Here is a 25,878-nt window from a genome sequence, read left to right on the forward strand (position 1 = left end):
CCACGAAACGGGTTTCACCCCCACCAGCTACACGGCATGGACGCCTTCCTCCACACTCACGGCTACTTCCCGGGACCCTTTATAGGACTCGGACCTCTTACTTGCGAGTCACAAAACGAGAACAAAGAAACTCACCAGAATGAAACGGAAATTGCTGTTTGGCTTCAGCTGTGTGGGCGTCCCAGATTATCGTCGTCTGTAGCCCGCAAACAAAGAGAAAAGGTTAGTCACTCTTCTTCTCGACCAGTCTTGTCTGCGAAACTTGGTGGCACAAGGAAAGGCAGTGAGTGAGCCCCTCTCCCGTGTCAAACAGAGACAGGATGGGACCCCCATGCGAGATTTTCCGCCTTCCTAGTGAGCGCGCTAAAAGAAGAATCCAGGTAAAACTAATTCTAACGACGTGTTTCACTCCCCTCAAGGATGGCCGAGATGGGATCGTTTCCACATGGAATCAACATAGAACTGCTAATGAGACACTGGGCGTTGTCTTTCTCGTCTGGGGCTTTTGAGCCCAGCATGTTTTACGTGTCCCAAGCGGACGGCCACATGTCACAAACTCAGCAGCCACACATGCTGGTGAGTCTGCCACTAGACGCAGCCGCCGAAGGTGGTCCCTGGAAAACTACCAGAACTGGTGGGGATTCCCCCTCACCCGCTACCCGTTGAAAAACCTGTCACGAAGCTCATCTAACTGTCTGTCTGGCACTTTTCCAAATGAAGAGCTGCACAAACGGGCATTTCTGAAAACGCCCTGGACGGTCACTCCAAGAGCCCAGGCTACGAGACAGAGCAGAGGTATCGAGTCACACCGGGTGACTCACTGGGCTAGAATTAAGGGGAAAAGTGACCCGTGCCCCAGAAAATGAAGTAAATCACGAGTTCTTATGACCCTGTGGATACTGGGAAGACACTTAAAAGTAGTAGCTGGAGGCAGCTGAGTGAATCCCGCTGGCGTTATAGGTCTTAATCAGCTGGGGTTTTCAACTGAGCTGGAACTTGTACACCCCCGTTAATGATAATAAAGCTCTCATCTAAGGAAGACGTGGTTATCAGTTGTGTTGGCTGCAGACATTTTCAGAGGAAATGCTCGGAGCACCTGAGAAACTTGGTTCTGTACGTGTTGGGTCAGCTCGAGACCAATTAACACCTTCTAGTGGTTTGTTTGGAGGAGTCTAACTCTTTTCTTAATATAGCCACTCACAAACAAATCTGGCACTGCGGAGAACAGAGGGTGCCAAAAAACGTACACACACTTTCAGAAAGGACAAAACTGTATTCATCTATACCGGGAACAAAAGATGAATACAAGTCCCGTGTGACCTCCACAATGACAAGAGGTGCTCAAAGTGGTTCCCATCAGCGTCCAGACACTTCTGACGATGGCGAACTCCTGCTTGAGCAACGCTGACCAAAGTGTTAACATCTCTTAAAATGTGCGTACATTTTTGGGCACCCCCGTATACAAAGCCCTGCACACTCCTGATGCAATGTCATAGATTTCATCACCAATCGTAGCACGTTGTTGACGCTTACATTAAATATACACTGGACAGAAGAAAGCATTAATTTCACAAAAGCTCTTAAGAACCTGACTCGACTTTCGCCAGTTCAGGTTACGCTTCCATTGAAGGTCAGCTGCCTCCCTGGGTATTACTTTCAGGCACACTATCACTCTTCCTGTCACGGCTGACTAATAATGGCCCACGGTGCATGAACCAAAGATGAACAGAATTGCAAATGTGCCTTTTCACTGACCATATAGCTCACCAGCTGGTAGAGTAAAAAGACTTCATCAGGTAATGAATACACACACACCCTATGGGGCAAGAGGGAGGTGAGCAAGGAAAGACCTCTCTAGAATTTTGAAAGGGCCGTCATAACTGGCGATCCGAGATCTGACTTGCGACCCACCTCCACTCCACCAGGGCGTCCCCGGGCAAGTTAGGAAGGCTCTCTGTGAAGTGGGGTCCATCTCACCCGGGCCTGCCTCCCACCTTGGACCATCGAATGGGCCAACACAGGGAGGACAGTGCTCATTAAAGGTGTGTGATTATTTGTGCAAGTTATTTCAACAACCCAATCAGTAGTATTGACGAGCAGCCACCCCAAGCCAAAGCGCGTAATATCTGAATTAGGCTGTCTGGCGGCAAACTCGATGCTAGCTCAATGAGAACCTTTACATCTCAGCTTTTTAAATATTAGCTACTAGGCTGCCAAGTCTGAAGGAAGGGCTCATTGGCTAAAAGATAAGAGAAAGAAGGAACGATTCATTGACCTAGAGGGTTATACTCTGGCATAGGGGCGGGGGTGTCAGCAAATGTTTTTTGCCAAGGGTCAGAGAGCAAATATTTTTGGCTTTAACTGAGCTATATACCGCAAATAAACGGCAGAAGCTTTGTACAAAGGTCTGTAGAGCAGTCTAATCCATCAACAGATGATATGCTATGAATGAACGGGCAGATCAAAACCACAAAACCAGAACTGAACAAGACTTCTTGATTTCTTACAGGATAGCAGAAAGCCTTGCAATTCAAAGAAACCACAATGTGCTCCAGAGGTTAAAAATAAACAATCATCTCTAGATCAAAGATGCATTTTAAGTTCATACTCACTTTGTCTACACCTGCACTCAAAATGTAGTTCCCCTTTTTGTTCCATTTCAAGGCAAAAATGGGGCCTTTATGTTGGCCTAAGGTGCTGGCCAGGTTACCTGTTGTGTGAGAAACAAACCAACAGTAAACATGTTGAGTTCAAAGTCACCGTCTGTTCACTGCACGACTCCACACCAACCCGCCTCTTCCCCGACCCCAACACGAGACTCACCATCTTCTGTCCATATTCTTGCAAACCCGTCGTAGGAACCTGTAGCCAACAGCGTCCCATCGCTCTGCAGGCCAGAAAGAAACACAGACCAACAAAAACAGTTTAGGAGGGGCAGTTGCAACAAAGCAAAGAGAACCTCTCACCTTACCCAGGGGCTAGAATATTCACGCCAACCATCGGTCGGGTCCCAGCTAAGAGATTCAACAAGCCCACATGACTACTTTTGCTCACGCGGCTCTTAAATGAAAACGTGAGACATCACAACCAAGCAGACGAGGGAGCAAGGAAAGCACACTGCAACCGTGTGCCCTGATGCCATCATTAAAAATGCAAGACGGAAAGTTACGGGGAGACGTTTGGAGACTTCGGTGAGCTTTGAAAAATATGTTTGCATACAGAGAAGAACAGAGTTTGTGATGACATGACACGATGTACAGAAACACTCTTGATGAGTGAGAAAGTCGAAGAACGTATAAAGAGCTCTGTGTGTGTGTCCCATGTAGAAATGCACGTAATGCCTGCCACTGAAATATCAAGGTGGAAAGTCACCATTCCTTGGTTGCACCTCATATGTCTCAGCAGAACAGGCTCCCCCAATAAGACCATCAGGCACATCTTGCAGACGTATATAAACGCTGGAAAGCCATGGCTACGGAACACCCAGCGAGCTATCTGCCCGACCAGCCTGGTCAGCACTCAGAAATGGACGACCCATGAGGGTAGGACCCACGGGCTCCATCCCGCAGCCCTGGCCGAGGCGGCTGGTGGGACTGACAGATGGTAAAGCGTCGGGGAGGTGGCAGAGGCTTACATTCCAGTCCAACGAGGTCACATCTTTATTACTGGGGACGTCGTGCCCCCCTTCTCGTATACAGTGCCTCAGCACGAGCTGCGTGGAGCCCCCGTTGCTGCTTTCATTAAGGTTCCATATCCTTGCAGTCGAATCTCCGGATCTGCAGAAGGAAACACAGGTGCCTTCAGCTTTCGGCGCACCCTACTGCCCATCGGGCGAGGTCAGGCATCTTTGGCACGAGGCCTTCCTTCTCCCTTCTCCCACTCACTCTCTGTGTTTTTCTCCTCACCATCTTTGTTGCCCCAAGTAATTTTATTTTAGGACGTTCCTTTATTTTTCCAGGTGCAATCCCTTTTTTTACAAAAAAATTTTTAATTTTTAAATTAGAGCTGACGTTCACTATCATATTAGTTTCAGGTGTGTGCAGAGTGATTTTTAAATGTCTGCTGTGGTCCCCACCCCCCTGAGCACATGGCTTGGCATGAAGACTGCTCCACAGTCAGCTTCCCAGAGGGCAGCATGCAGTGCCCCGGCTTCGGTCTGCACACAGGGGCAGATGCGACAGGTCAGAGGGCAGCGCATGTTGCAGGAGGCAGAAGAGCTACCTCTCAGACCCGCCAGGCCCTGGAGCGCCCCCCAGCCTGACACGCTTACCCAGAAGCTAGCAGATCACTGACAGGATTCCAGGCACAAATGAACACCTCAGACTCGTGGCCCCGGAGGACGGTGGCTTTGTTGGGCGGAATCTCAACGTCCCCGTCTATTTCCATTGGTTTCGAGTGATTATCTGTCGTAGGAAACAGGGAAAGACGCAGGGGTGACCAACAGAAGAGGCACTCACCGCCAGGGCATTTTCCATTTTGGAAACACACCGTTGTACGTATGCTCCGTAATCTCATCTGTGACGATTAGAACTAAATCACCGCTTTTGTGGAATTTTGTAAGTATATGACCTTTACTGCGACAGTGTGCAAATCTGACAGAGGAATAAACATGATGATTTATTCTTCATAAACAGGGCCAGGCTAATGTCCAACCACCACCAGAACAAGAGTGGGCAGAGATGATAACAGCCAGGGGGTTCTGGTTCGTGTGCTGGTGACAGAATGAGGCATTTTATCAGGGAGCTCCTCTCTGAGGTGTCACCTCTTTATCTCTGAAGCTCCCACCGGTAGATGCCGTCATTCTTTCAGAATGCCCACTACCTTCCACCCTCTGCCTTCAAACACCCTTGTTTCCTTGGGACTCAGACTCTGGTTTCTTATTAGGGTCCCAAACTTTCCAAGCCAAGCAGAACCACCAGTCTTTCTAACCAAAGAAGCCAACCCCAGATGAATCAATCATGGGATCTGGGTTTTGGGTTCCTGGGTAAGCTTGGTGACGGTGACCCCAAATGCCACCCTCCAGAGGACCATCTTGAAAATGGTTATTTTTCTCCTCATAAGTAGCAGAAGAAAAATGATACTTGATGGTCAGAATGAAACGTAGCTTCAGATAGCACGGTCTGGCTGAGCCTGCGTTGCAGCCGCCATGGGGCAACGTGTGGATAGTAACTTCAGGAAACAAAGGGGACACTGAGCAGCACTGGAGGGTGTGCCAGGCGGGAGGTGGTGCCCCCGAGTACGAAGACCAACCCCCAGGGACTGATGAAAGGCAGCCTACATATGTCGGGCTGCTGGCGTGCTGTACAGCGCACGCTTCTCCACGTGGCCATGATCCATCGGTTTCTTAGGATTTAAAAGCAATCAGTGCAAATTTAAAAGTTTGCAAAGTGTCTGTCCTAGCAGCCATTTCTCAAAGTTCACCAAGTACAACGTACTTTCCGTAATAGAAGACTAGGAAAACAATCATCATTATTTTTTTTTTCCTATTTAATTTTGAAAACTCACGGGTTATATCCCCGTGAGTGGACAACCAATAAACTATCTGTGATCCAAGCCACATATTTTCTTCCTCTCCGTTCCCCGGTCACCACGTCGGACCTTGTGAATATGATTATGGAACTGCTGGTGGGAAGCATTTTGTTTTACTGGACAGCTGGCCTGTAAGTCAAGCTCCTGTCACTTATCTGCATCACTGCCTACACAGGCCTTCCACTCCGTGCTAGATCTGACTCCCTCGCTGGGGAGCGAGTTGAGGAAGTTGTTGGCCTGTGCCTGGTGTGTAAGGACAGGGCTGCAGCCTCATCTCAGGTGGCAAGCCGGCTGCATGCGAGGACACCATCGGGTCAGGTGTCAAGCAATGTGGTCAACTCAACCCTCAAGGACGGGTGGCGCTGCACGGCTGCTCAGAGGGAAACCACTTTCAAATAAGAAAACCCATGTGCACCGCAGAACACATGTGCACGCACGCACGCGTGCACACTCCCCCACGCGTGCAAGCATGAGCACACTTTGAACTTTGACCTGGAGGCAGTCCCTCTGAATTTATAAGTAACGCATGAACCTACACTCAGGTTCTCTGGGTAAAGATTCCAGCTCTCTGACTTACTTGCCGCGTTCTTTTGGGTGATGACCTAACAGGATCTCACCTCCCGGGGCCTCTCAGTAACCACAAGTGCCTGTTATGCCACAATGTGGCCAGAAACCCTCACCCTGGAAGGCTGGGTGACGGGGACAGGGGCCTCCCGAAACGAAGCACCGTGTGTGACCGTAGTCGTCACACGGTGCTTCTTGCCGTGCGAAATGAGGGCTCCAAGTCGCACGATCTCCTAAAACTAGGAGGTGTGAGTAACGCACGTCACGTCTAAGGGGTCTGATGAAGACCTAGAGCGTGACGTCCTTCTGGCCAAACAGGAAGCCAACGCCAGGGATGCAGAGCAGGCAGACCCGGAATGAAGGAGCCCGGTGGCCTCACATGCAAGAGAGAGGCTGCCAGAAGCTCCCAGCTCCCGGCGTGCCGCACTTACTTATTGCATGGGCTCCGTTCTCTTCCCCGTTCACCGTGGCCTCTCCGTTCTTTGGTGGGTTGGGCTGGGAAACAGCGGCTGTCGCCGTGGCGGCCGGAGCAGTTGTCACCGCGGGGGCAGCTGTCGCTGCCGTGGCCGCCGCTGCCGCCGCCACGGCCGTGGCCTGCTGCTGAGCGAGCTTCTCCCGGAAGGCCTGCTGCCGTGTCTGCACCACGTCGGGCATCACAGCGTCGATCAGGGAGAGCGACTCTATGGGGCGGCCATCAAACACGGTGCCATCCTGTGGACAAAACCGAGGGACCGGCATCAGTCCTCGTGGCTCCCGGCACTGGCATCCCGCCCTCCAGGCGAGGCGGCTGCAGGACACACGTGCGGACACAGTGGCACGCGGGGAAGGTGGAGGAAGCCAGCGTCCAGGGTGAGCATCGGCGCCTGACGGGGTGGAGTGGCTGTCCCCGGGGGAGACCCAATATTTGGTAACCACCACACTGAATTGGGGCATAAGGGACATCTCAACTCTTCCACCTTGTTTCATGCAAAAGGTACTCTCCCTGACGCAGTGGTTTTCAACAGGGGGTGGCCACTGTGCCCCCTCAGGGGACTCTGGCAATGCCTGGGGACATTCTGGTTGTCACAACTGGGACAGGAGCCGTTGGTGGCATCATGTGGGTGGAGGCCAGGGACGCTGCTAAACAGCCTTCCGAGCACAGGACGGCCCCCACACCACAAAGAACAACCCAGCCTCCAAGTGCCAGGACAGGCGAGGCTGAGAAACCTGCTCAGAGGCCAGGACATGCGGGATGTCTGCAAATATCCACCTTCTAACGCGGGAGAGCATGTCTTCAGAAACCTTGAACCCAAATGAAAAATTCCTGCACTAACAGGATTTGATGCCTTCTCCATCTGCCCATCTGATTTAATCAAATGCACATTTGATGCCCTTTGAGAAGCCTTCTTGGGCTCAGCGTGTGCATGAAACCTAGCCATCCTGCACCCACAACGGCAGCAATGAGTTCTGATTCTTCTTTTCTAACTTGCTTTGAGTCTCTGCTTCCCATCTACAGTGAAAAAAACCGTCCATACACACTTAGAGATACAGGAGAAACGTTCTCTCCTTAGCGTCCCAAGTATTAGTCACAAGAAACTCAGTGCCTGTGGGTTGTCTGTGCTGGGTGTGCAAACACGCTTTTCTATTCGGAATCTGAACTATTTCAGAAAGTAGGAAGAACCGCACGAGTTTTGGTATATAAATGAACCATCACCCCAGCTGACTTCTGGTTACAATACCTGAAATAAAGAAACAATATAAGACAATACGGAACATGGAACAAAGGAGCTGCCACCGCATCAGCCACCCTCATCCCGATTCTGGCCACGGAGTTGACCACCTGGTCAGCACGCTTGCATAGCAGCTTCCTTCAGCATCTATTCACATCCCAAATGGGGGACTACTTTGCAAACCACAGGAAAGGCCCCGAGTAATAAAAACACCTCCTAGTTTAAACTCACACGTCTCACTTTTGATGACTGGACACCAAGTGACAAATCACAGGGTCTTTTACTGTCCTCTAGATGTATTGGAATTTGAATTGCGAAGGAAGAGAAAGCATGAGGCCTGCGTGACACAAGAAAGAGATGGAAACTGGGCAGCGGGCAGGGAGAACAAGTTGCAGCATCGCAGCATCTGAGAGCTGGCAGGGTCCTGTGAGGTCCACATGTTGGTTTGGTGGAAAAAGGGACTAGATGGGGCCTCAAAGAACCGGTGGAAGACCCCCGGCATCCAGTGTCAGAAAAGGAAACACGAAAAGGAAACAGGGACGAAATAGGCAGAAAGTCAAGTGTTTGTTTTTACAGACGTCAGTTTTTGGGAAATAGTGAAGCAACGCGCACGTGACGGAACGCAAGATACATTATACTTTTGAAATTTTGAAAGCCAAAGTGGAGTTAAACGCGATGAATAAGACAAGCCTGTAAGGATGAGATCGGTTCCAAGGAAGGAGGAAAGTCTGGAAGGATCTGAGGAGATGGGTCCGAGGGTGGTGTGACCTGTGGAAGGCGTCACTCGAGGATGGCGACCCTTGGACATTTGGAGGTGCAGAGAGCACGCGTGGACATCTGACGGTGCTGGCTATGTGGGGTGGGGTGATGACAGGATAAGGGGGAGTCTGGGATAGAAGAAAGTGCCGGGAGCAAGCTGGGAGAAAGAAAGGCAGGAGGAAGAATGGAAAGTGTGGAGGAAATAACAGGGACGCCGAGAAAGGCATGGAGGTCACAGGAAGCCCTGAGGCTCTTCAGTGGAAAACCCCAAAAGCAAAGCACGAGGTGGAAGTGGGAGGGTGAGAGGTGCGGTCTTAAACCAAAAATTTAAAACCACCCATTTGAAATATGGGTGCAAAATTGGACCGCTACTCACTGCGCCCCAGTCTAAAAAGAGGGAGGCGATACAAGTAGATCGGCGCAATTGAAATGGACAGTGTCCCATTCTTCCCGCCATCAGCTCTACGGTGAACACAATAATCTGGAAACCATCGCTCGAAACCCTCTTGAACACAACAGCCACCGTCTCTGCTTCCCCGATTGTCTCACTGTGCCTCTGTCGCGGTCACACAGACCTGGAACGGGACTCAGGGTCCCTCTGACACTAAGCCACTCAGAGAAAGTGGAAGGGAGAGCATTTTCTGTGCACGTGCAGGGTGAACGCCCGCCCTGATGGGTAACGCAGCTGAAAGCGTGCCCGTGTGGTTTTCAGGTGTGGGAATGGACTGTGAGCCCTGCGAGGACAGGCCAACAGCCGGTGAGTCTGCACACACGTGGAAAACACTCCTGTGTAAGGGACACAGGCAGCTTGCTCCCTCTGAGTCCCTCATCCCCTGACCCAGTAAAATACTAACACCAAGTGAGAAAACAAACATCCTCATTCCCTGTCCAAGACCTCAGGGTTCAGCCTGCAGGACGGGACCGGTTTTCTGAGCTCTGCCAGGTAGGTCCCCGGGGGTGGCGGGCATGGGGGCCGGGGCACCGCCCGCCTGGGGGCACTCACCTCGTTGATGCTGATCTCGGCCTCCACATACTGGAGCCCCTTCTGCAGGATGGAAATGAGCGCCGCGGGCGGCACGAGCGTCCCGTTGATGTTTGATTGGCTGATGTGGCTCTCGATCCCGAACGTGAACGCCGAGTGGGAGAAACCTGCAGCGAGAGGGAGAGAGGGAAGCCAGGGGTCGTGAGGCCTGGGCTGCAAAGAGCAAGCCATGACCACCGGGACCTCAAGGGGACCCACTGGTCTCAAACACGCTTCACCAGCTGGAGGACACCCGGCTTCCGAGGTGCGGGGAGACATGCAGACCCAGGAAGACCTATGTTTGCACAGGATGGAAAAACGGTTTTCATGGGGTAGAGCTGTCTCTGCGTTATTAAAAGCAAAACAGGATGGAGTCTGCCGTGGCTAGTGTTTCCGGTACAGAACCCTGACTGCAGGCTTTCTCCTTTCCAGGTCAGAGCTGGAGACTCGCTGTGTCCCCAGCTTAGCAGCACACGGGGCGCCATTCCTCAGCCGAAAAGACGGGTTGGCAAGTGCCGGGTGGATGAACCGCATAGCCAAACAGCCAAGCAAAAGACCGATCGGCGCGGCCTTGAGTTGTTTTATGGAAAACTTGGGAATTCTGCATTGGCTGAGAGCCGCTGGCTGTGCCCCTCCGCCCACACGCCTCACTGATCACCTCCACGGCAAGCTGCTGACAAATGCAACGCCTGGCAATTGAAAGGGCTCCCAGGAAGGGGTGGGTGAAGGCACCTGAATGAAAACGTTGGGAGAAAAGGCAGGAAGGCTGGTGACGGCATGTGCAGACAACACCGGTTTCAGTTAAGAAAGGGAGGCAACCTGGCAGGGCAGGAAAGGAGATGCAGATTGCAAGCCATCAGAAATGTGCAATGACCTTCCCCAGGGGAGGGAGGGGGCTCGCTCCCTCTGCAGGGGGTCTAGGCCGTGGCAGGCACAGGTGTTCTCCGCAAGCAGGCAGCCCAGCCCCGTGGGGCTTATTACCACCCGGTGACCCACGGGAGCTTGCAGTCCTTAGGGACAGGCTGAAGGGGGCTCTGGGGACCTGTGTGAGTAGCATGGGCCTGCCCGCCAAACAGGTGGGGCACGGCTAAGGGCATCCCCACGGTGGCTCTGATCTGTCTCACTGTTTATATTGCCCATCGCTGGCTCAGGCAAAGGAGAAGGGGACAGGACACAGAACCAGGCTTTGCGATAAATGACACGCTCACCAGAGGGCGCTGTTTCTCCGTGAAAAGATTTCTGTGCGTCACTGCCCTTCCCTTCCCTCTCTCTCCTCTGTCGCCCTCCTCAGTACACCCTGTTCGTTTCCCACTGCCTGACTACAAAGAATACATGAAATATGGAGTTTATTTATTTCACAGAGAATAAGGTAGCTGTGCTAATTTGACGATCCGTTGCCCAGAGCCTTGTCAACTGCTTTGCGGCACGAACGACCTCACTGATTTTGCACAGGAGACCCCTCCCAGGCTGTGTCGCCACTGGGTCCCCCTCCACCCCGCTCTCTGCGCATAGAAGCAAAGGCCCTTCATGATCGGCCTTCCCTCTTCCTTTGGTTTTCTCTGTCCACCCTCATTCCCACTGCCCACTCCTGCCAACACAGAACCACCCAGCCCGTGTTAACCAATGACCACATTCCCTGGGTCTCAGCCACACTAGACGGGGTTGTCACGTCTCCCAGCTTTCATCACTCAGGTTTCCGGCAGTGTAGACTAGAAAAACCCTGGTCAACACACGGACCAGGATCGAGTGCTTCCGGGCCAGACCCTCCCATGTCATGGAATCGTCCCTGTGTCCTCCAGGCCACAGTTCTCTCTCTCTCTCTTGTCTCTCTCTCTCTCCCCCCCCCCAACTCTTCGTGGCTGACGACCCCACTCACTGGCTCCTGCCTTTTCTTCCATTTGTGCCTCGACCGGATGATGGGAACAACACTAGAGGCGATGGTCTTTTCTGAGGTTCGCAGTATCTTGAAAAGGTCTGCAGCAGGACACCGTCCATAGCAGTTATGATAAAACACCAACGGCCAGCCCTTACACACTGCTCACGCTTGGCCCCGCCCTGCCCAAGGACTGAGTTCATTCACGCCTCCCGCTAACCCTCGGCAGGCATTCGCCCCTCAATGCCTTCTCCCCCTCTCACGGATCAGGTTCTGGATTTCGTGGGGGTCACTCACAGGCTGAGTCACTCACTCAGCGCCTACGGCTGGGGCTGAGCTCCAAGCTTAGGCAGTGGGACACCCTTCTTGCCCCCCCCCCCATGAAACACCACCTAGGACATCTCTGCCTCAATCCGAGCACAGCATCAGTGGCTAGCGAAGGCTCCTGACAAGTGTCTCAGGGGCTTGACGGGGCCCCCGTAGAAGAGACGTGAAGCTTTTGGTATACATATGTCCTAGTCTGTCCGGGCTGCTATAACAAAACACCACAGACTGAGTAGTGTAAGTAACACACATTTGTTTCACACAGTTCTGACGGCTGGAAGTCGAAGGTCAAGACTCAGTGCCTGCTGAGGGCCCACTGCCTGACCCGCAGAGGGCCGTCTTATCTGTGTCTCACACAGCAGAAGGGGGTGACAGAGCTCCCTGGGGTCTCCTTTATAAGGGCTCCAAACCTATTCATGAGGTTCCTTTCTCATGACCTAACCCCTCCAAAGACCCCACCATCAATACCATCCCACTGGGGGTTAGGATTCAATATATGACATTTGGGGAGGGACACACACAGACAGTCTACAGCAGTACATTTCACTCATTCCCGCCTTCATCCCCACAAGAAACACCGGGCCACCGAATCGCCACTTAAGGCACAAGAAATAGCATGTTCTGACAGCTGCCTAGAACCAAACCTCAGGACTTTGCACCCATTGTATCAACCTTCATAGATAGCAGCTGGTCACCGTCAGTGCTGTTACTGTTTTACATGAAAGGGGAAAATATGGAGGACACTAGATAATTCGTCCAAAGTTCACACATGGGACGAGGGGCTGAACGAGAATCTCAACTCTACACAATGTGATTCCAAGATTTCATCCTTTTACTTTACACTCTAAGAGCCACAAGCACAGGAACCAAGATTGTTAAATTCTCTCGGGAGAGGCCAACGTCATTCCCAGCTGGACCTCCGGCAGCTTCGATGAGCAGCAGCCATGACTGCAGCTCAGGCAACTTGCAAAAAAAAAAAGAAAGAAAATCCAGATGCAAACCCACTTCTAACCCAAGGCTTGACTATGGCCTTCGTTCCTTTCATTATCTGGGTTTCAACATGTTGACTATATGATTCGGTGGATAATGCTCTTCAGCTGTCGATTCTGTTTCTAGAACGTGTCGATGACGATATTCAATTAAGGTTGTTAAAAGGAAGGGAGCAGTGCAGACAAATTGAGGGAGCGGGAGTCTGAGACATCTGCAAAGAAGAGAGCTGGATGCTGTCTGCTAGAACGAATTCCCTCCACTGAAGCAAAATGATGAATAAGGGGGCTAAAGCTATAAAGGGGGCAGCATGACCTTGAACATCCTTTATTAAGAGTTGGGTCTTCTTTAGGCGATGACAGCAAATCATGACTGGACTTGGGCTTTCTTCATCAACGCCTGCTGGAATGTTCCACATGACTTGGAACGAGGCCTCCCATTTGTTTAACCTTACATTAGTTGCATTTCTTTGAATGCACCTATGCGTGGTCTCTAAACCAATGGTTTTTTTCAGTTCATTTGTTTTTAAGACTTTCTTCTTGATTTCTGGCCAGGTAGAGAACATGCCAGGAGCAGACAGGCACACTGGGTTCTGACTTTCCTCCACCACAAAGGAACTGAGGCCCCGGGCCAGGCCACCTTATTTGGTTGGGCCTCCGTTTCCTTTCCTACGCTGTGGGGATAAAAATACCCAAAGGAGCTCACAGAGGAATCAGATGTGAGAGAAGCAGGACCACAGACACTTTGAATCTAGAGAGACGACCGTGAACTAGTGGATACATCACTTTTCCACGTTTCCTCGCCCATGCAAGGAGCACACTGGACGAAGAGGTCGCCGGGGTACTTTCCCGTTCTGACATTCATTCCTGGTGGGACAGGGAGATGTCCATGGAATACGCGTGAGCACTTCCTCTTGGGCCCCCGTGGCCGGAGCTCTGCCATGTGCCAAGGTGTGGTGCCAGGTGCCATTTTCGGAGACTGGCACCTCCAGGCAGGATACTTCTCTTCGGGGCTGGCCCAACCTGCATCACCAGCGGACCAATCAGATCCCGAGGCTAATGAGCATATCCATTTGCAGATCACCAGAGTGGTACAGCGCCTGAACCTTCTGTCTCTTCAGCTGTCCCACAGCTTTCAACCCACCCCTTCTCCCACTCGAGGGAGAGATCCGTAGCAACAAAGAACAGAATGTCAATGGCAGAGGTGGAAATACTCAGGACCGGCCCAATGGCAGGCGTGGACGTGTTAAACAGGAGGAGATGAAAGAGCCTGGTAGAATCTTGATGACAGACCCATGAGGGCAAAGCGTCAGTGTCCCCGTATCTACTCCTCAGCCAGCCTGGAGCCATGGCTGAAGCCAGCGGGCCTGCCACCTACTTAGTAAGTGGTGTCCGAGGATTTCTCAGTCGTGGTATCACGGACATTAGGGACTGATCATTTTTTTCTCTATGGGGGACGCTGCCCCGTGCATTGTACCATGTTTAGCAGCCACTAGATGCCACTAGTTTGCCTCCTCCCAGTCGTGACAACCAAACATGTCTCCAGATATTGTCTAACCGACTGGGGCACAGGTGAGAATCAATGACCTAGGGGGCCTAACCCCCTCAAAGGACACCAGCCACAGGTCTCTTCTACTCACATTTCTGCTCGACTTTTACACACGATGTGTAGATTTTTGCCACTGAAAAGCAAGTCACCCTCTATATGCAACTGGTGACAGAATTCAGATGACACACGGTAATGCGGAATAACCAGATGAGGGGAAACTATTAATATTTCCAAGGAGAAAAGAAGGCATAATCATGATAAACTGGGAATGTCTTCAAATAAGCACTCCATTTTACATAAAGCATAAGATCTCTAAGACTAAATTCCTTTCCTTTTGAAATAAAAGCTGCTACAGTCGCACAAGAGAAGAAAGCAGTGTATACATGAATTTGAATCACCCAATGAGGCAATAAAAATAGATTTAAAACAAACCACGTACATGCTTTGTTTCCTGCAATTATGACACCGCTAAACTATACCTCTTTCACAAATGGCTTCACAAACCATTTGAGTTTTCCAGCGAACCATTTTGCCAAGTCTAATTCAACAGCAAAACCTGTTAAATTATCACCCACCTGCCCTCAGAGATATTGCTTATTCGGCAGAGAAAAGCAGGCATGTAATACTCGGGCAGCTGTGTGGTTGGTTTTGCTTCTTCAGCTGAAATAAATACCAAGGGCACCAATTTGCAGCATTAAAAGCAGAATCATTATTAAGTATTTAGTGGACATGCATACTTGGAATACTGACAGCTCTCCAAAGCCGACAGGTATGATATGTTTATTTCTAGTTGTCCAGATCAGGGGGAGGCAAACAGAGGCCCACTGCTTGTACTTGTAAATAAAGTTTTATTGGAACACAGCCACCCCCATGAGTTGACATATTGTACGAAGACGGCTGCTTTTATGCTACAAGGGCAGTTGAGTGGCTGCAACAGAAAGAGTAGGAGGGTCCACCAAACTGAAGATATTCACTGTCAGCTTCTTTACAGGAAAAGTGTGCCAACCCTGAATACACACATCCACACACAGATGCATGCATGCACGTAAATGGCACGGCCTCCCAGATGCTCTCTTTCATTTCTTTCAGCCATGGACGGTTAAGACAAACCCACTCCCCTGAGATGATGGTTGGGAGGTGGGGGCCTTTGAAGTGATTGGGTCATGAGGGCCAGGTCCTCATGAATGGCATTCGTGCCTTTGTAGAAGAGACCCCTGAGAGCGTCTCTGCCCTTTCTCCCATGGGAAGGTACACTGAAAAGATGGCCATCCGTGAACCAGACAGCAGGCTCTCACCAGACACCGAGTCTGCTGCCCCTTTCATCTCGGACTTCTCAGCCTCCAGAACTCTGAGAAATAAATGTTTGATGTTGATAAGCCACTCAGTCTGTGGGCCTGTGTTACAGCAGCCCGAAGGCACTGAAACACGCTTCTCCTGTGTCTGGTTACCATGGTAACGACAACGGACCCTGACAGTCAGCCCGTGCTTCCTTTGTTATCACGCAGTAGCATACAAGCTTTACAGGTGCTACTCCATGTAACACAAAACTGTCACTGTAACTGCACAGAATCACCCCCGAAGAGCCTAGCACTCTCCTTCCTCAAATCAGTCAAGAGCCTGTAGGTCTGGGCAAGACCCCTGGCCTGAGTGTGGTCCTCAAGGCGCACATCTGCTTTCCTATAGGGTGACTCTGCTTATTCTGGTCTCGTGGTCAAGAACTGGGGTTCATGGTTCTCAAGCGAGGGTGATTCCTGCACCCCCCGAAAGGCATTTGGCAATTTCTGGAAGTATTTTTGTTGTCACCATGATGTGTGTGTATGTATGTGACGTGCGTGCTACTGGCATCGAGTAGGTAGGCGGATCTACTAGACACGTGTTAAACATCGTGCAATGCGCAGGACAGCCTCTTACGACAAAGAATGAGCAGGCCAACATTTTTGTAGCACGAGGGTGAGAATCCCTGCTCCCAAATTGCCTTTTCCTCCACTGCTGACTCCTTATTCACAATCACGGCTGCAGCCAGGCATCTTCCCCCACAGAAGCCTTCTCTGTTCTCTCATAGGAAGTGACCACTCTCTTCCCGAGCTACCCTCATACGGCGGCACAGCACGCAGCTTTCTCTTTATTCACGTGCATCTCCCAGCTCCTGAGAAAACGGAAGCTCCCTGAAGACAGCAGAGCATTTTGATCCACTTTACGGCACCCAGAGAACACCGCTCCTCTGTACAGCAGCTGGCCCGCAAGATGGATTAGAACAATGGGTGAGAGACTCGGGAGGCTGATATAAAAGGTGGCGAGAAACTGAATAACCCCCAGTCGTCACTATTTTCAGGACAAGAGACAATACAGAGGAGGATAAGAATTAAGGATTTAGGTACCACAGCACAGCAGAAGGAAAACAGGTTCCAGACACAGAGGACTATCGTATAAGCGACGGTCTCAAAGCAGCAGGAAGGGCTTTTGGCCGAGTGTACATACCTGAACAGAAAACTATGACATTATTTGAGAATAACAATAACTAATACAAAGGTAAGCAAGTACTAACTACGCGTATCAGCACTTTTATGAATTAGCTGAGAGCGGTGCCAACCACCTAGGAGTTTGGCTAGTAAGTCGATGTTACAGATGGGGAAACCGAGTCACAGAGCAGGAACATGAATTCTCTGAGGGCACACAGCCAGGAAGTGGCCTGCTGACCCCAGAGTCCATGCTTTCCACCCATATACCACCGAAAGTGGTTTAGAAATTTCTAAATGATTCCAATGGCATCCTTTTAAAAGAAGAAAAAGATCATTTAACCAGTAACACCCATTTACCTTAGGTTTTCCAGCAAATTAAGTTGCAAATAATAAGGTGTACGTTGCAGAAACGAGCCCGAGTGCTTTCTGTATTAAAAATCAAACAAAAATGAATTGTATCTTTCGACGACACTCACGTCAGGAGAGCTGTGTTGGGAATCAGAGAAGGCAGACACAGTCAGATGGTGATGGAGAAATGTGGTTTGGTTCTGTTCATGTACTGAGAGAGCACGCCTCAGCGGGCGCCTTCCTCTTATTGGGGGACAGTGTGTTTCTCCAGGGCCCATCAGCTCCAAGTCGTTGTCCTTCAGTCTAGTCGTGGAAGCCACAGTTTAGCTCCAAGTCCAGTTGCCGTTTGCAATGTTAATTACAGGGGGTGCAGCCCATCATCCCATGCGGGAATTGAACCGACCACCTTGTTGTTAAGAGCTCGCGCTCTAACCAAATGAGCCATCCAGCCGCCCCTCCGGCAGCTCATTGTCTTCAATCCAGTTATGGAGGCTACAGCTCAGTGGCCCGTGTGGGAATCGAACCGGCAACCCTGTTGTTCAGAGCTCCCCATCTAACCAACTGAGCCACCTGGCTGCCCCTCCAAGGTCTCCTTTTCAATTCTAACATTCTATGTAGAGAGAATAAAGGACCTCACTGTCCCAAACAAACTCACAGGATTTTAATTTACAAGGGTGACTGAGTGATGACACAGCAAGGTCAGTGCCCTAGAAAGAAGACCCAGTCACTTACAATCCCTCAGAGAAGGGGACACGTCACGCCCCGCGTGGCCACAAGAAGCTTTATCACACGCAGGAACCAGGAAGCCACGAGAGCAGGAAAGAGGAACTGGGGAACTGGGAGTAGTTCCTCATGAACACAACCGAGGCGGAATCGCCGGGTGGGGACGTCCCCATTGGACAGGAAGTGAAAGCACACGTTAACGCCTGTGGTTGGGAGGTCTGTAATATGATTTTCGCGCGCCCGCCAAAGCCGCCTGGTGGGAGAGGCAAAGAACGTGGCTGTGGGCATGGCCCTCTGATTCATGGATGCCCAACAGCCCTGGGTTAACGCACGCATCCCACCTAACTGGCTCCAGAGAAAGCATGTGACAAGAGAGTCATTCTGAAAACAAAACCGTGGACTGCTAATTGATACGTAGCGCTTCCTTTGTTTCTGCAAATATCGACGTTCCAGCAACAGCCACTGTGGAGTCGGTTCAGCTTCTCCTCTGTCAGTATTTCCTGGCTCATCGTGGCTCTTGCAACAGAACTGCAGCGGCCTGGAAACATGCCCACATTCCACGCAGGGTGGGGACAGGGGTGACACGAGGTGGTGGGGGTGGGGGGGTGCTGATAAAAATAAAAATGGAAGGGAGCCCAAGGGTAATGAAGTGGTGGCTGGGCCAAATAAATCAAACCCAGGAAGACACTCGCACACGTAATTAGAAGCAGTCAATGAGTAAGAACTCATACCTTCATCTTTGGGGACGAATTCACTACCGCTTCACTTCTTTTGGGACGTGATGGGTTAGTCTCATCAGAGGATTATGTTTTGTGCCCGAGAAACACGTGCTGAGAATGCTTTTTGATTTCGCAGTCTGACTCAACGCACACGTTCATATCAGCTTCACATTTCAAGGTGTTTATATATAAAACAATTAATAAATAAAAATCCTCAAGACCTAGTCCTCACCTTCTCTCCTAATTCCCTGACACTTGGCTCCAGGAAACTGTGCTGTGGGAACGTTTCATGTACTGCAGACCTGTTCTCGATGACCCGCCATCACATAGAATTTAGTGCAAATGGAACGGCTCTGGCTGGCACCCAAGAGAAATACCAGAAGGACCTCGTTAAAATAGGGTTTCACTTTTAACATCTGGCCTGGACCCCAAGGGTGGCGGCAGAGTACAGCTTGGATGACCGCTGGCTATCGCAGATCGCCTGCTGCTGCCAAGGCTTTTACTGTGCTCTAAATATGGGAAACATCCAGGCGGGGAAAGCATTAGTCAGGTTATAAAGGAAGGTTGCTACTTCCTCCTGGGCCCACAGCTGGCGGGGCTGAGGCAGCTCCCGGGGGGCCCGGCGGGAAGGCTGCTGTCCTTGAAATGCTCACAGAGCCAGAGGAGAAACCACAGCTCCAGCCGGGTAGCTGGCCACTCGGAAAAGCTGGGCCTGGAGGAGCCTTCTTCTGGCCTTCCAGCCCCGCCCTCCCCTCCCCGTTTTGAACCCGCGTGAATTTTGGATTTGATCTTTGGAAATTGGGAAATAGAAGCATGAATGCTAAACTGGACATGACCACGGATGGCATCGTGAAAAGTTACAGTAACAAAGTAACAGAGAATTTTGGGAGACACAGAGAAAGCAATTTGGAACCTAAAGGATAGAACTCACATACTATGTACGCGGCACAAGTGCCGCTCTCCTATCGGGAAGCTTCCTCCACTCCCTTTTCTCTAGAGAGTTTCCGGGGTGCAAGAATTCTGTGTCCGCTCTTTTGCACCTGATACAACGCGAGCATTTTCCCAGGTTGCTAATGGGTCTGGAGAGCCACCATCGTGGCTGATTCTCCATTTTCACCGAGCAGGTGAAGTCATCCTGTACTGACAGTGCCTTCACATTTCCTTTCAAACACGAAGCGAGGGCTTCTAAGGGGACAGGGTTCATGCGTTTCAGCTTGGCATGAATCTGCGGCCAATCCAAGTTTCCAGTACTTTCTTCTCCTCCCTCCCATCAAGTCTCCCTGTCCCTTCCACCAAGGTGGCCTTTTCTCCCTAAACACCCTGGGACGTTGCTGTGCGTCAGCGAGTTCACTCATGCTCTTCATTTGGGGAAAATCAGCCTTCCTTCCCTTATCCATCCTTCCAAGCCCAGCATCCCGGCAGTGTGAGCACTCAACGGACAAGCCATCGACAGACATTTCTGGAACTAAACGTCATGTCCACTGCTTTATTCTGGGACTTCAAGGATTCCCCCCTGGCATCCAGACCTCTGATGGGACCCCCCCAAATAATTTCAGGGTGCGGGGGGTGGAGGCAAATTCCTTAAAATTGAACAGTGACTTCTTTCCATGTGTATCATGCAAATACAAGTCATAGACACACGGGTACATTTAAGAAAAAGTCACTGCTTCAACTTAAGGAAAACTATTAATCAACATGAATAAAATACTGCAGGTATATACAAATACACACCGGCCTGAGGTTGGGAAATAGGAGACCAGACAGTGGGAGGGCAAAGGAAGAAGGCGGGATGGACACTTGCTGTTCCCACCTGGTCCCAGGTTACCTGGAGGAGAGGACTCCCCGTACTCTATGAAGAATCTCGGACAGGGGTCTGCAAACTACATATATATTCGCGTATCTGGCCATTGCCTGTTTTGTAAATACGGTACCAATGGAACAGAGCTACTCATTTTTCTACGTATTTTCCATGGCTGCGTCTTTGCGACAAAGGCAGGCACGAGCAGTGGTGACGGAGACTAAAACAGTTACCATCCTCCTGGCCCTTTACAGAGAGTTGCTTCCACCCTGATACAGGGCAGAGACCCGGGCTCGGAGGGTGTCTTACGGGAGCGGTTTTGGATTCCCCAACTGGTTTTCCGAGGCCAGCATAACCCTAATACTCAGACCTGACAAGGACACCCGAAAAGGAACCTCATGGCCCAGCTCGTCTTGGTAAGAGAACTGCAAACACACCAGACACCGTATTAACAAACGGAATTTCAGCGATATGGAAAAGGACAGAAAGTCCGGGCCAACTAGTGCTGTTTATTCCAGGAATGTCAGAAAATAAATCACCGATTTCACCACATTAACAGAGGCATGATACACCGTGCAAGAGAGGAACCTCGGAGAGCTGGCCCATGCTGAAGTCCAGCTCTGTGAGTTCCCGGCCGTGTGACTCAGGCACAGGTCTGTCACCTGTAAATGGCGCATGCAGCTGTGTCTCCATCCTATGCGTTAACAGCTTTACCTGTGAAGACTTCGAATCATGGCTGGTACACAGCAAGTGCCCCAAAAATGTGAGCGACAGTAAATCCTCACTGAACGTCCTCCACAGGCTCTGCGACCTCAGGCAAAATGATGTCTGTACCCTGACATTGGAACCCGTTTTACTCCAGGCTCAGTGACATGAACAAGAAAATTAAGTTGCAGGGGTACCTCATGACCATTGTAACCACAGGACATTACTGGGGACCTGCTGTACTGTCTGACAACACAGCAGTGGCAGAGGGGACAGAGTGACAATACCAAGGGAAGGATCGAGCCGATGGCGATGTGAGGCCGAGAAGACTGAAGGTGAAGGGAGTAGAAAAGATCCTAGAGAAGAAATGCTTGAACGTGATTCTGCTGTTTTTATATTAAACCCGGATAACACAGGACTTTGGGGGAAAAGACAGTGTGCTGTGTGTGACCGGCCGTCTGGAAGGAAGGGAGGGAGTCAAGTCGGCAGGAAATAAAATATAAAGGCTGGAGACTTTTAAGGTCACATTTGAATTTCAGAGCAGGCAGGTCTTACATGAAATGGTGCATGAACTCAAAACAGGCCCCTTGGTAAGTGGCGATTTCATCTTAGCTGAAAAAGGAAACCCAAACCATCGCAGACCCAGCCGTATCACCAACTTTTAAAGTGGGACGGGACAGACTAAGCCGTAAGGGCATCTTCCACAGGATCTAGTCTTTGTTGTTTGATGTTAACACCAATGGAAATTGTGTGGCTCTATTGCATAAGACATTTCTAAACAACTGCAACTCAGAAACACTCAAGTGATTTTCAAGTGATTTTCACTCTAATTGTATTCCCCCCCCCCAACAAATTAACGAGCACAAGAATGGTAAATCTTGACGTTTAGCTTTCACACACATACAAATTACAACGGTACACTTAGCAAAGCTCGCACACCCAAAAATGCGGGGGAACCAGGGTCGTCGGGATGGCTGTGACATGTGGGACTTATGACCTGGCATCGTATCCATGACTCTATATTGCTACTCTAAGTGGTTATAATCAAACCGAAAGAACAGTTTAGGAAAACACTCTTTCTGAATGAAGAGTTCGTTTGCAACGAGCACCCTTACAGGAGGGTTTGTAATGAAACAATTCACTGAGTACAGGTTCGTTTATAGCACCAGGCAGGGGAGTAGAAGTTGAGGACCAGAACCTTGCAGGTTGCTCTGCAGAGGGAACGGAGACGCCGTCCGTTGGTGGACGGCCGTGAATTACTGATGCCCAAAGCTAGCTGGGGGGGGTGTCTTATTCTTGTCCATGACAATAGCGTGGGACTCACGTTCTCCAGCTACTTACCCACCCTTGCATTTTTAAAAGTTATTTTTAAAAATGGAAGAGCAACATACACACACGTGCACCAGTGATAGCTACACAATCAACACCCAGATTTACACTTGGACCGGGACCGGGTGCATGTGGACAGCCACGTACTCTCCAAGTTCTCCTTCTGTCCCCCTTAGCAGGAGCTGACCCCCAATAAAACCCCTGGATGTCACCACTTCACACCTGCCACTTCTCATGATGCTGGGAGAAGGAAGCACCTCCATGTAATTGCCCCGGGAGGGGACTCCTGCAGCGAATGTGTGGTTTCTTCTGGGCTCCCGCTGTTCCCTTTGCTGATTTTAACCTGCATTCCCCAGCTTTACTGAGCTACAATTGATATAACATTGTGTACGGTTAAGCTGTAGAACGTGACGTGACGACCTGACTACATGTAGCTTCTGCAAAACGATTGCCACAGTTAAGCCAACAACTCCATCAGCTCACAGAGTTACCTTTTCTGCGGTGAGAACATTTGAGATCTACTCTCTTAGCAACTTTCAAGGATACACGATACGGTGAGAACATTTGAGATCTACTCTCTTAGCAACTTTCAAGGATACACGATACTACTCTTAGCTGGTCACTGTGTTGTGCGTTACAACATGTAGCTTTCTGCTGTAACCCACTGCGAGGGTAACAGTTGCCCAGTCCTGACTCTTTGTAGCAAATCATTGAGCCTGAGGGGTCAGGGACCCTGCCACACCGCCACTAATGTGCTGCTCGCAGCTACTGGAAATGACACGTCACTGTTTCACGTGACTTTAAAGGTGCTTTCAGCCTCCAGTTAGGTGGACAGACTCTTCAGGGCTTCCTTATTTATTATTTGACGAAACTAATATTTTCCTGTATAATTTGTAAAGCAAACGGCTACCATTACCTCAGAGAAGGGCTTGCCTGACTGTCTCATACAGATTCTCTTTGGAAACAGGAACACACATTAGCATTGTAAAAGAGCCGCTGCAGTCAAAATATATTTTTAGAGACTCAGCTGAACAATAAGCCCTGAACTTTTGTTTAAATTAAGATAGCTGAACCATTAAAATGACTTCCCGAATCCGTGGCAACGTGTCTTGCATGAGAAGGCATTGCACGGTCCTAGGAAACACAGCGGAGCCTGCTGGGTAATTCGTCAGCTGCTAGGATTGCAGTGGGCAAAGCCCATTTTGGTAGACGCAATTATTCACCAATATTAAGTGTACCACCCCTCTCCTGTTATCTAACCTCCTCACTGGAAGAAGAAGAAAAAAATTAGATGGAAAGTCTGCTTCTCCCTATTATTTTATTATCTGCAGGAGAATGCTTTTGGCAGACCTCCCTTCCTCGAGGGGAAAAATACCCTGGAAAATTTAATAAAAACAGGGACTGCATTTTGCTCACCGTTAAAGTCTGTTCGAGTTTTGCAGTGGAAGGAAGCAAAATGCAGCCCACGAGGAAGATAAAGGGTGAAGAAATGAGAAGCTCATGAAAACTCCCACTGATCAATAAAAACTCGTTGCAAGAAAAACACATCCTACAACTAAGGGGTCTGAATCGGTGCTTCTCAGCGGGGGGTTTCTGCCCTCCCGGGGACAACGTCTGGGGACATTTTTGGTTGTCATGAAGGAGGGGAGGGAAAGAGAAGTGTTACTGGCATCCAGTGGGTGGGAGACAGGGGTACTGCTCAATGTCTGTCCTACAATACAGGACAGTCCCCAGGATCCCGCATGAGCCGGCCCCAAATGTCGACAGTGGTGAGGTTTAGAAACTTGGCCTTAACGAGTGGACTCAAAGCCTTTAGGTCACGCATGACGTCATGGCCACTCAGAATACCTTCAGGGAGTAAGACCCTCAGACCGGCCCACTTATCTCAGAGTGACCCCGTACCTGCTACAGAATCCTTTGAGCTAAAGTTCATACGGGGAGATTCTCAACACATTTGAAGACTTCCTAGGAAAGGGGTGGGAAGAAGCCACGCACACACGTCTATCTCCCCAGTAAAAACGCAGCCTGCCCCGGGAGGACGGCGTCAACCAGAAGCAGTCCTGCTTCTCATGGGCCCTGCCCAGCAGCAGCCAGTGGGAACAAGGCATGGAAAAGCCAGCCCAGTCTGCTGATTTCCTGGGGATGCAAAACCCGAGCGCTACGTATCCATGGCAGCTACCGCTCACCTTCCGATGAATCTGCATTCTTCTCCTGTTTCCAAATGCCCCAGGTGGTCTGCACGGCCATCCAACTCTAAATTAATACTGCCATTACACAAATCCATTATACCAAAGAGCATCTCCGTCCAAACCGAGACCCGCACCGTGGCTAAGGACCTGCAGAGTTGAACGAAAATGTCTCGCCTGCCTCTGTCGTACTGGCCGCCCGCATTCTCGCTCCCCCACACAAAGCTCTGCAGACAGGGGAGAGCACAGTTATGCGTTCCGTTGACCTTATGTTTGATTTGATAATTGTGAAACCATTGTGGACTCATGGGAAGCTGCGAAAGTAGCAGGGCGGTGTAGGCTTACCCCAGCCTGCCCCAGTAGGTGACATCTTCTCTTGCGCTCGGTGCAATGTCAAAAACCAAGAAGCTGGCATCTAGCTGGCGGTCACCACACTGCAAACCTTCTCCAGTGTTCACCATTTCTGGCCTGCGGGCGTGCAAGCGTGCGTGCGTCTGTGTATGACCACCGCACGTGTAATTTTATCGTGTGTCCATGTGTGATGACCTCCACAGGGGAAGGCACAGAAGAACACCCCAAACTTCCCTTCTGTGGGGACACCCACCCCGCCCCAGCCCCTGGCAGCCATTTCTACAGTGTTCTCATCTTCGGAGCATTGTATAAATGGAGCCACACAGTACGTGGTCTTTTGACATCGGCTTGTTGCACCCGGCACATTTCTCTGGAGACTCATCCCGGTTATGGTGTGTCTCGATAGTTCCTTCCTTTTTATTGCTGAGCTTGCAGCCAGGCATGGATGCATCACAGTTTGTTTAGCCAAGTACCCCCGGAAGGACATTTGGACGTTCCCAGTACCCTGCTATTACAAATAAAGCTGCCATTTTCTGTACTGTTTCAAAAGATAACCAGGTTTTGTCAGACCCTGATCTACCTCACACAGGAAGCCCGGTGTGTGTGAAGGACGTATCCCAACCACTACACAGTTCTATTAAAAAGCCTAAATGGGATACAATGTTCCTAGGAATTCAGCTGGTTCCTTCTCTTCTTTCTAAGACTAATTTCCCAAACTCTGAACTAATCTATACACATAACTTTTTACCTATAATACTGATTGGTAAAAATAAAAACAAAATAAAAAAAGTCGCAAAGTACATACGACATAAACGTGCCATTTTAATCATTAAGTACAGTCACGTTGCTGTGCAACCACCCCCACCACCATCTCCAGGCCTTTTCCACCTTCCCAAACCGAAACTGTCCTCGTTAAACAACACGTCCGCACCCCGCTCCCCGCACC

At 50.3% G+C, this 25,878-nt stretch overlaps 1 protein-coding gene across 7 annotated transcripts in view; it reads right to left on the reverse strand.

Annotated features, from left to right (window-relative positions):
- Positions 1–25,878, reverse strand: part of TBL1X (transducin beta like 1 X-linked) — a 182,192-nt gene that overhangs the window by 18,262 nt on the left and 138,052 nt on the right. For all 7 annotated transcript variants that reach the window (XM_074324200.1, XM_074324202.1, XM_074324203.1 and 4 more), the window contains 7 exons: positions 9,565–9,710; positions 6,525–6,804; positions 4,271–4,403; positions 3,635–3,776; positions 2,824–2,887; positions 2,613–2,710; positions 136–196 (listed from right to left, as the gene is read on the reverse strand). In XM_074324200.1, coding sequence (XP_074180301.1) covers positions 136–196; positions 2,613–2,710; positions 2,824–2,887; positions 3,635–3,776; positions 4,271–4,403; positions 6,525–6,804; positions 9,565–9,710 — 924 coding nt within the window. The remainder of the gene's footprint in view (positions 1–135; positions 197–2,612; positions 2,711–2,823; positions 2,888–3,634; positions 3,777–4,270; positions 4,404–6,524; positions 6,805–9,564; positions 9,711–25,878) is intronic.

The sequence above is a fragment of the Rhinolophus sinicus genome, chromosome X (assembly GCF_036562045.2).
Source record: "Rhinolophus sinicus isolate RSC01 chromosome X, ASM3656204v1, whole genome shotgun sequence".
NCBI lineage: Eukaryota > Metazoa > Chordata > Mammalia > Chiroptera > Rhinolophidae > Rhinolophus > Rhinolophus sinicus.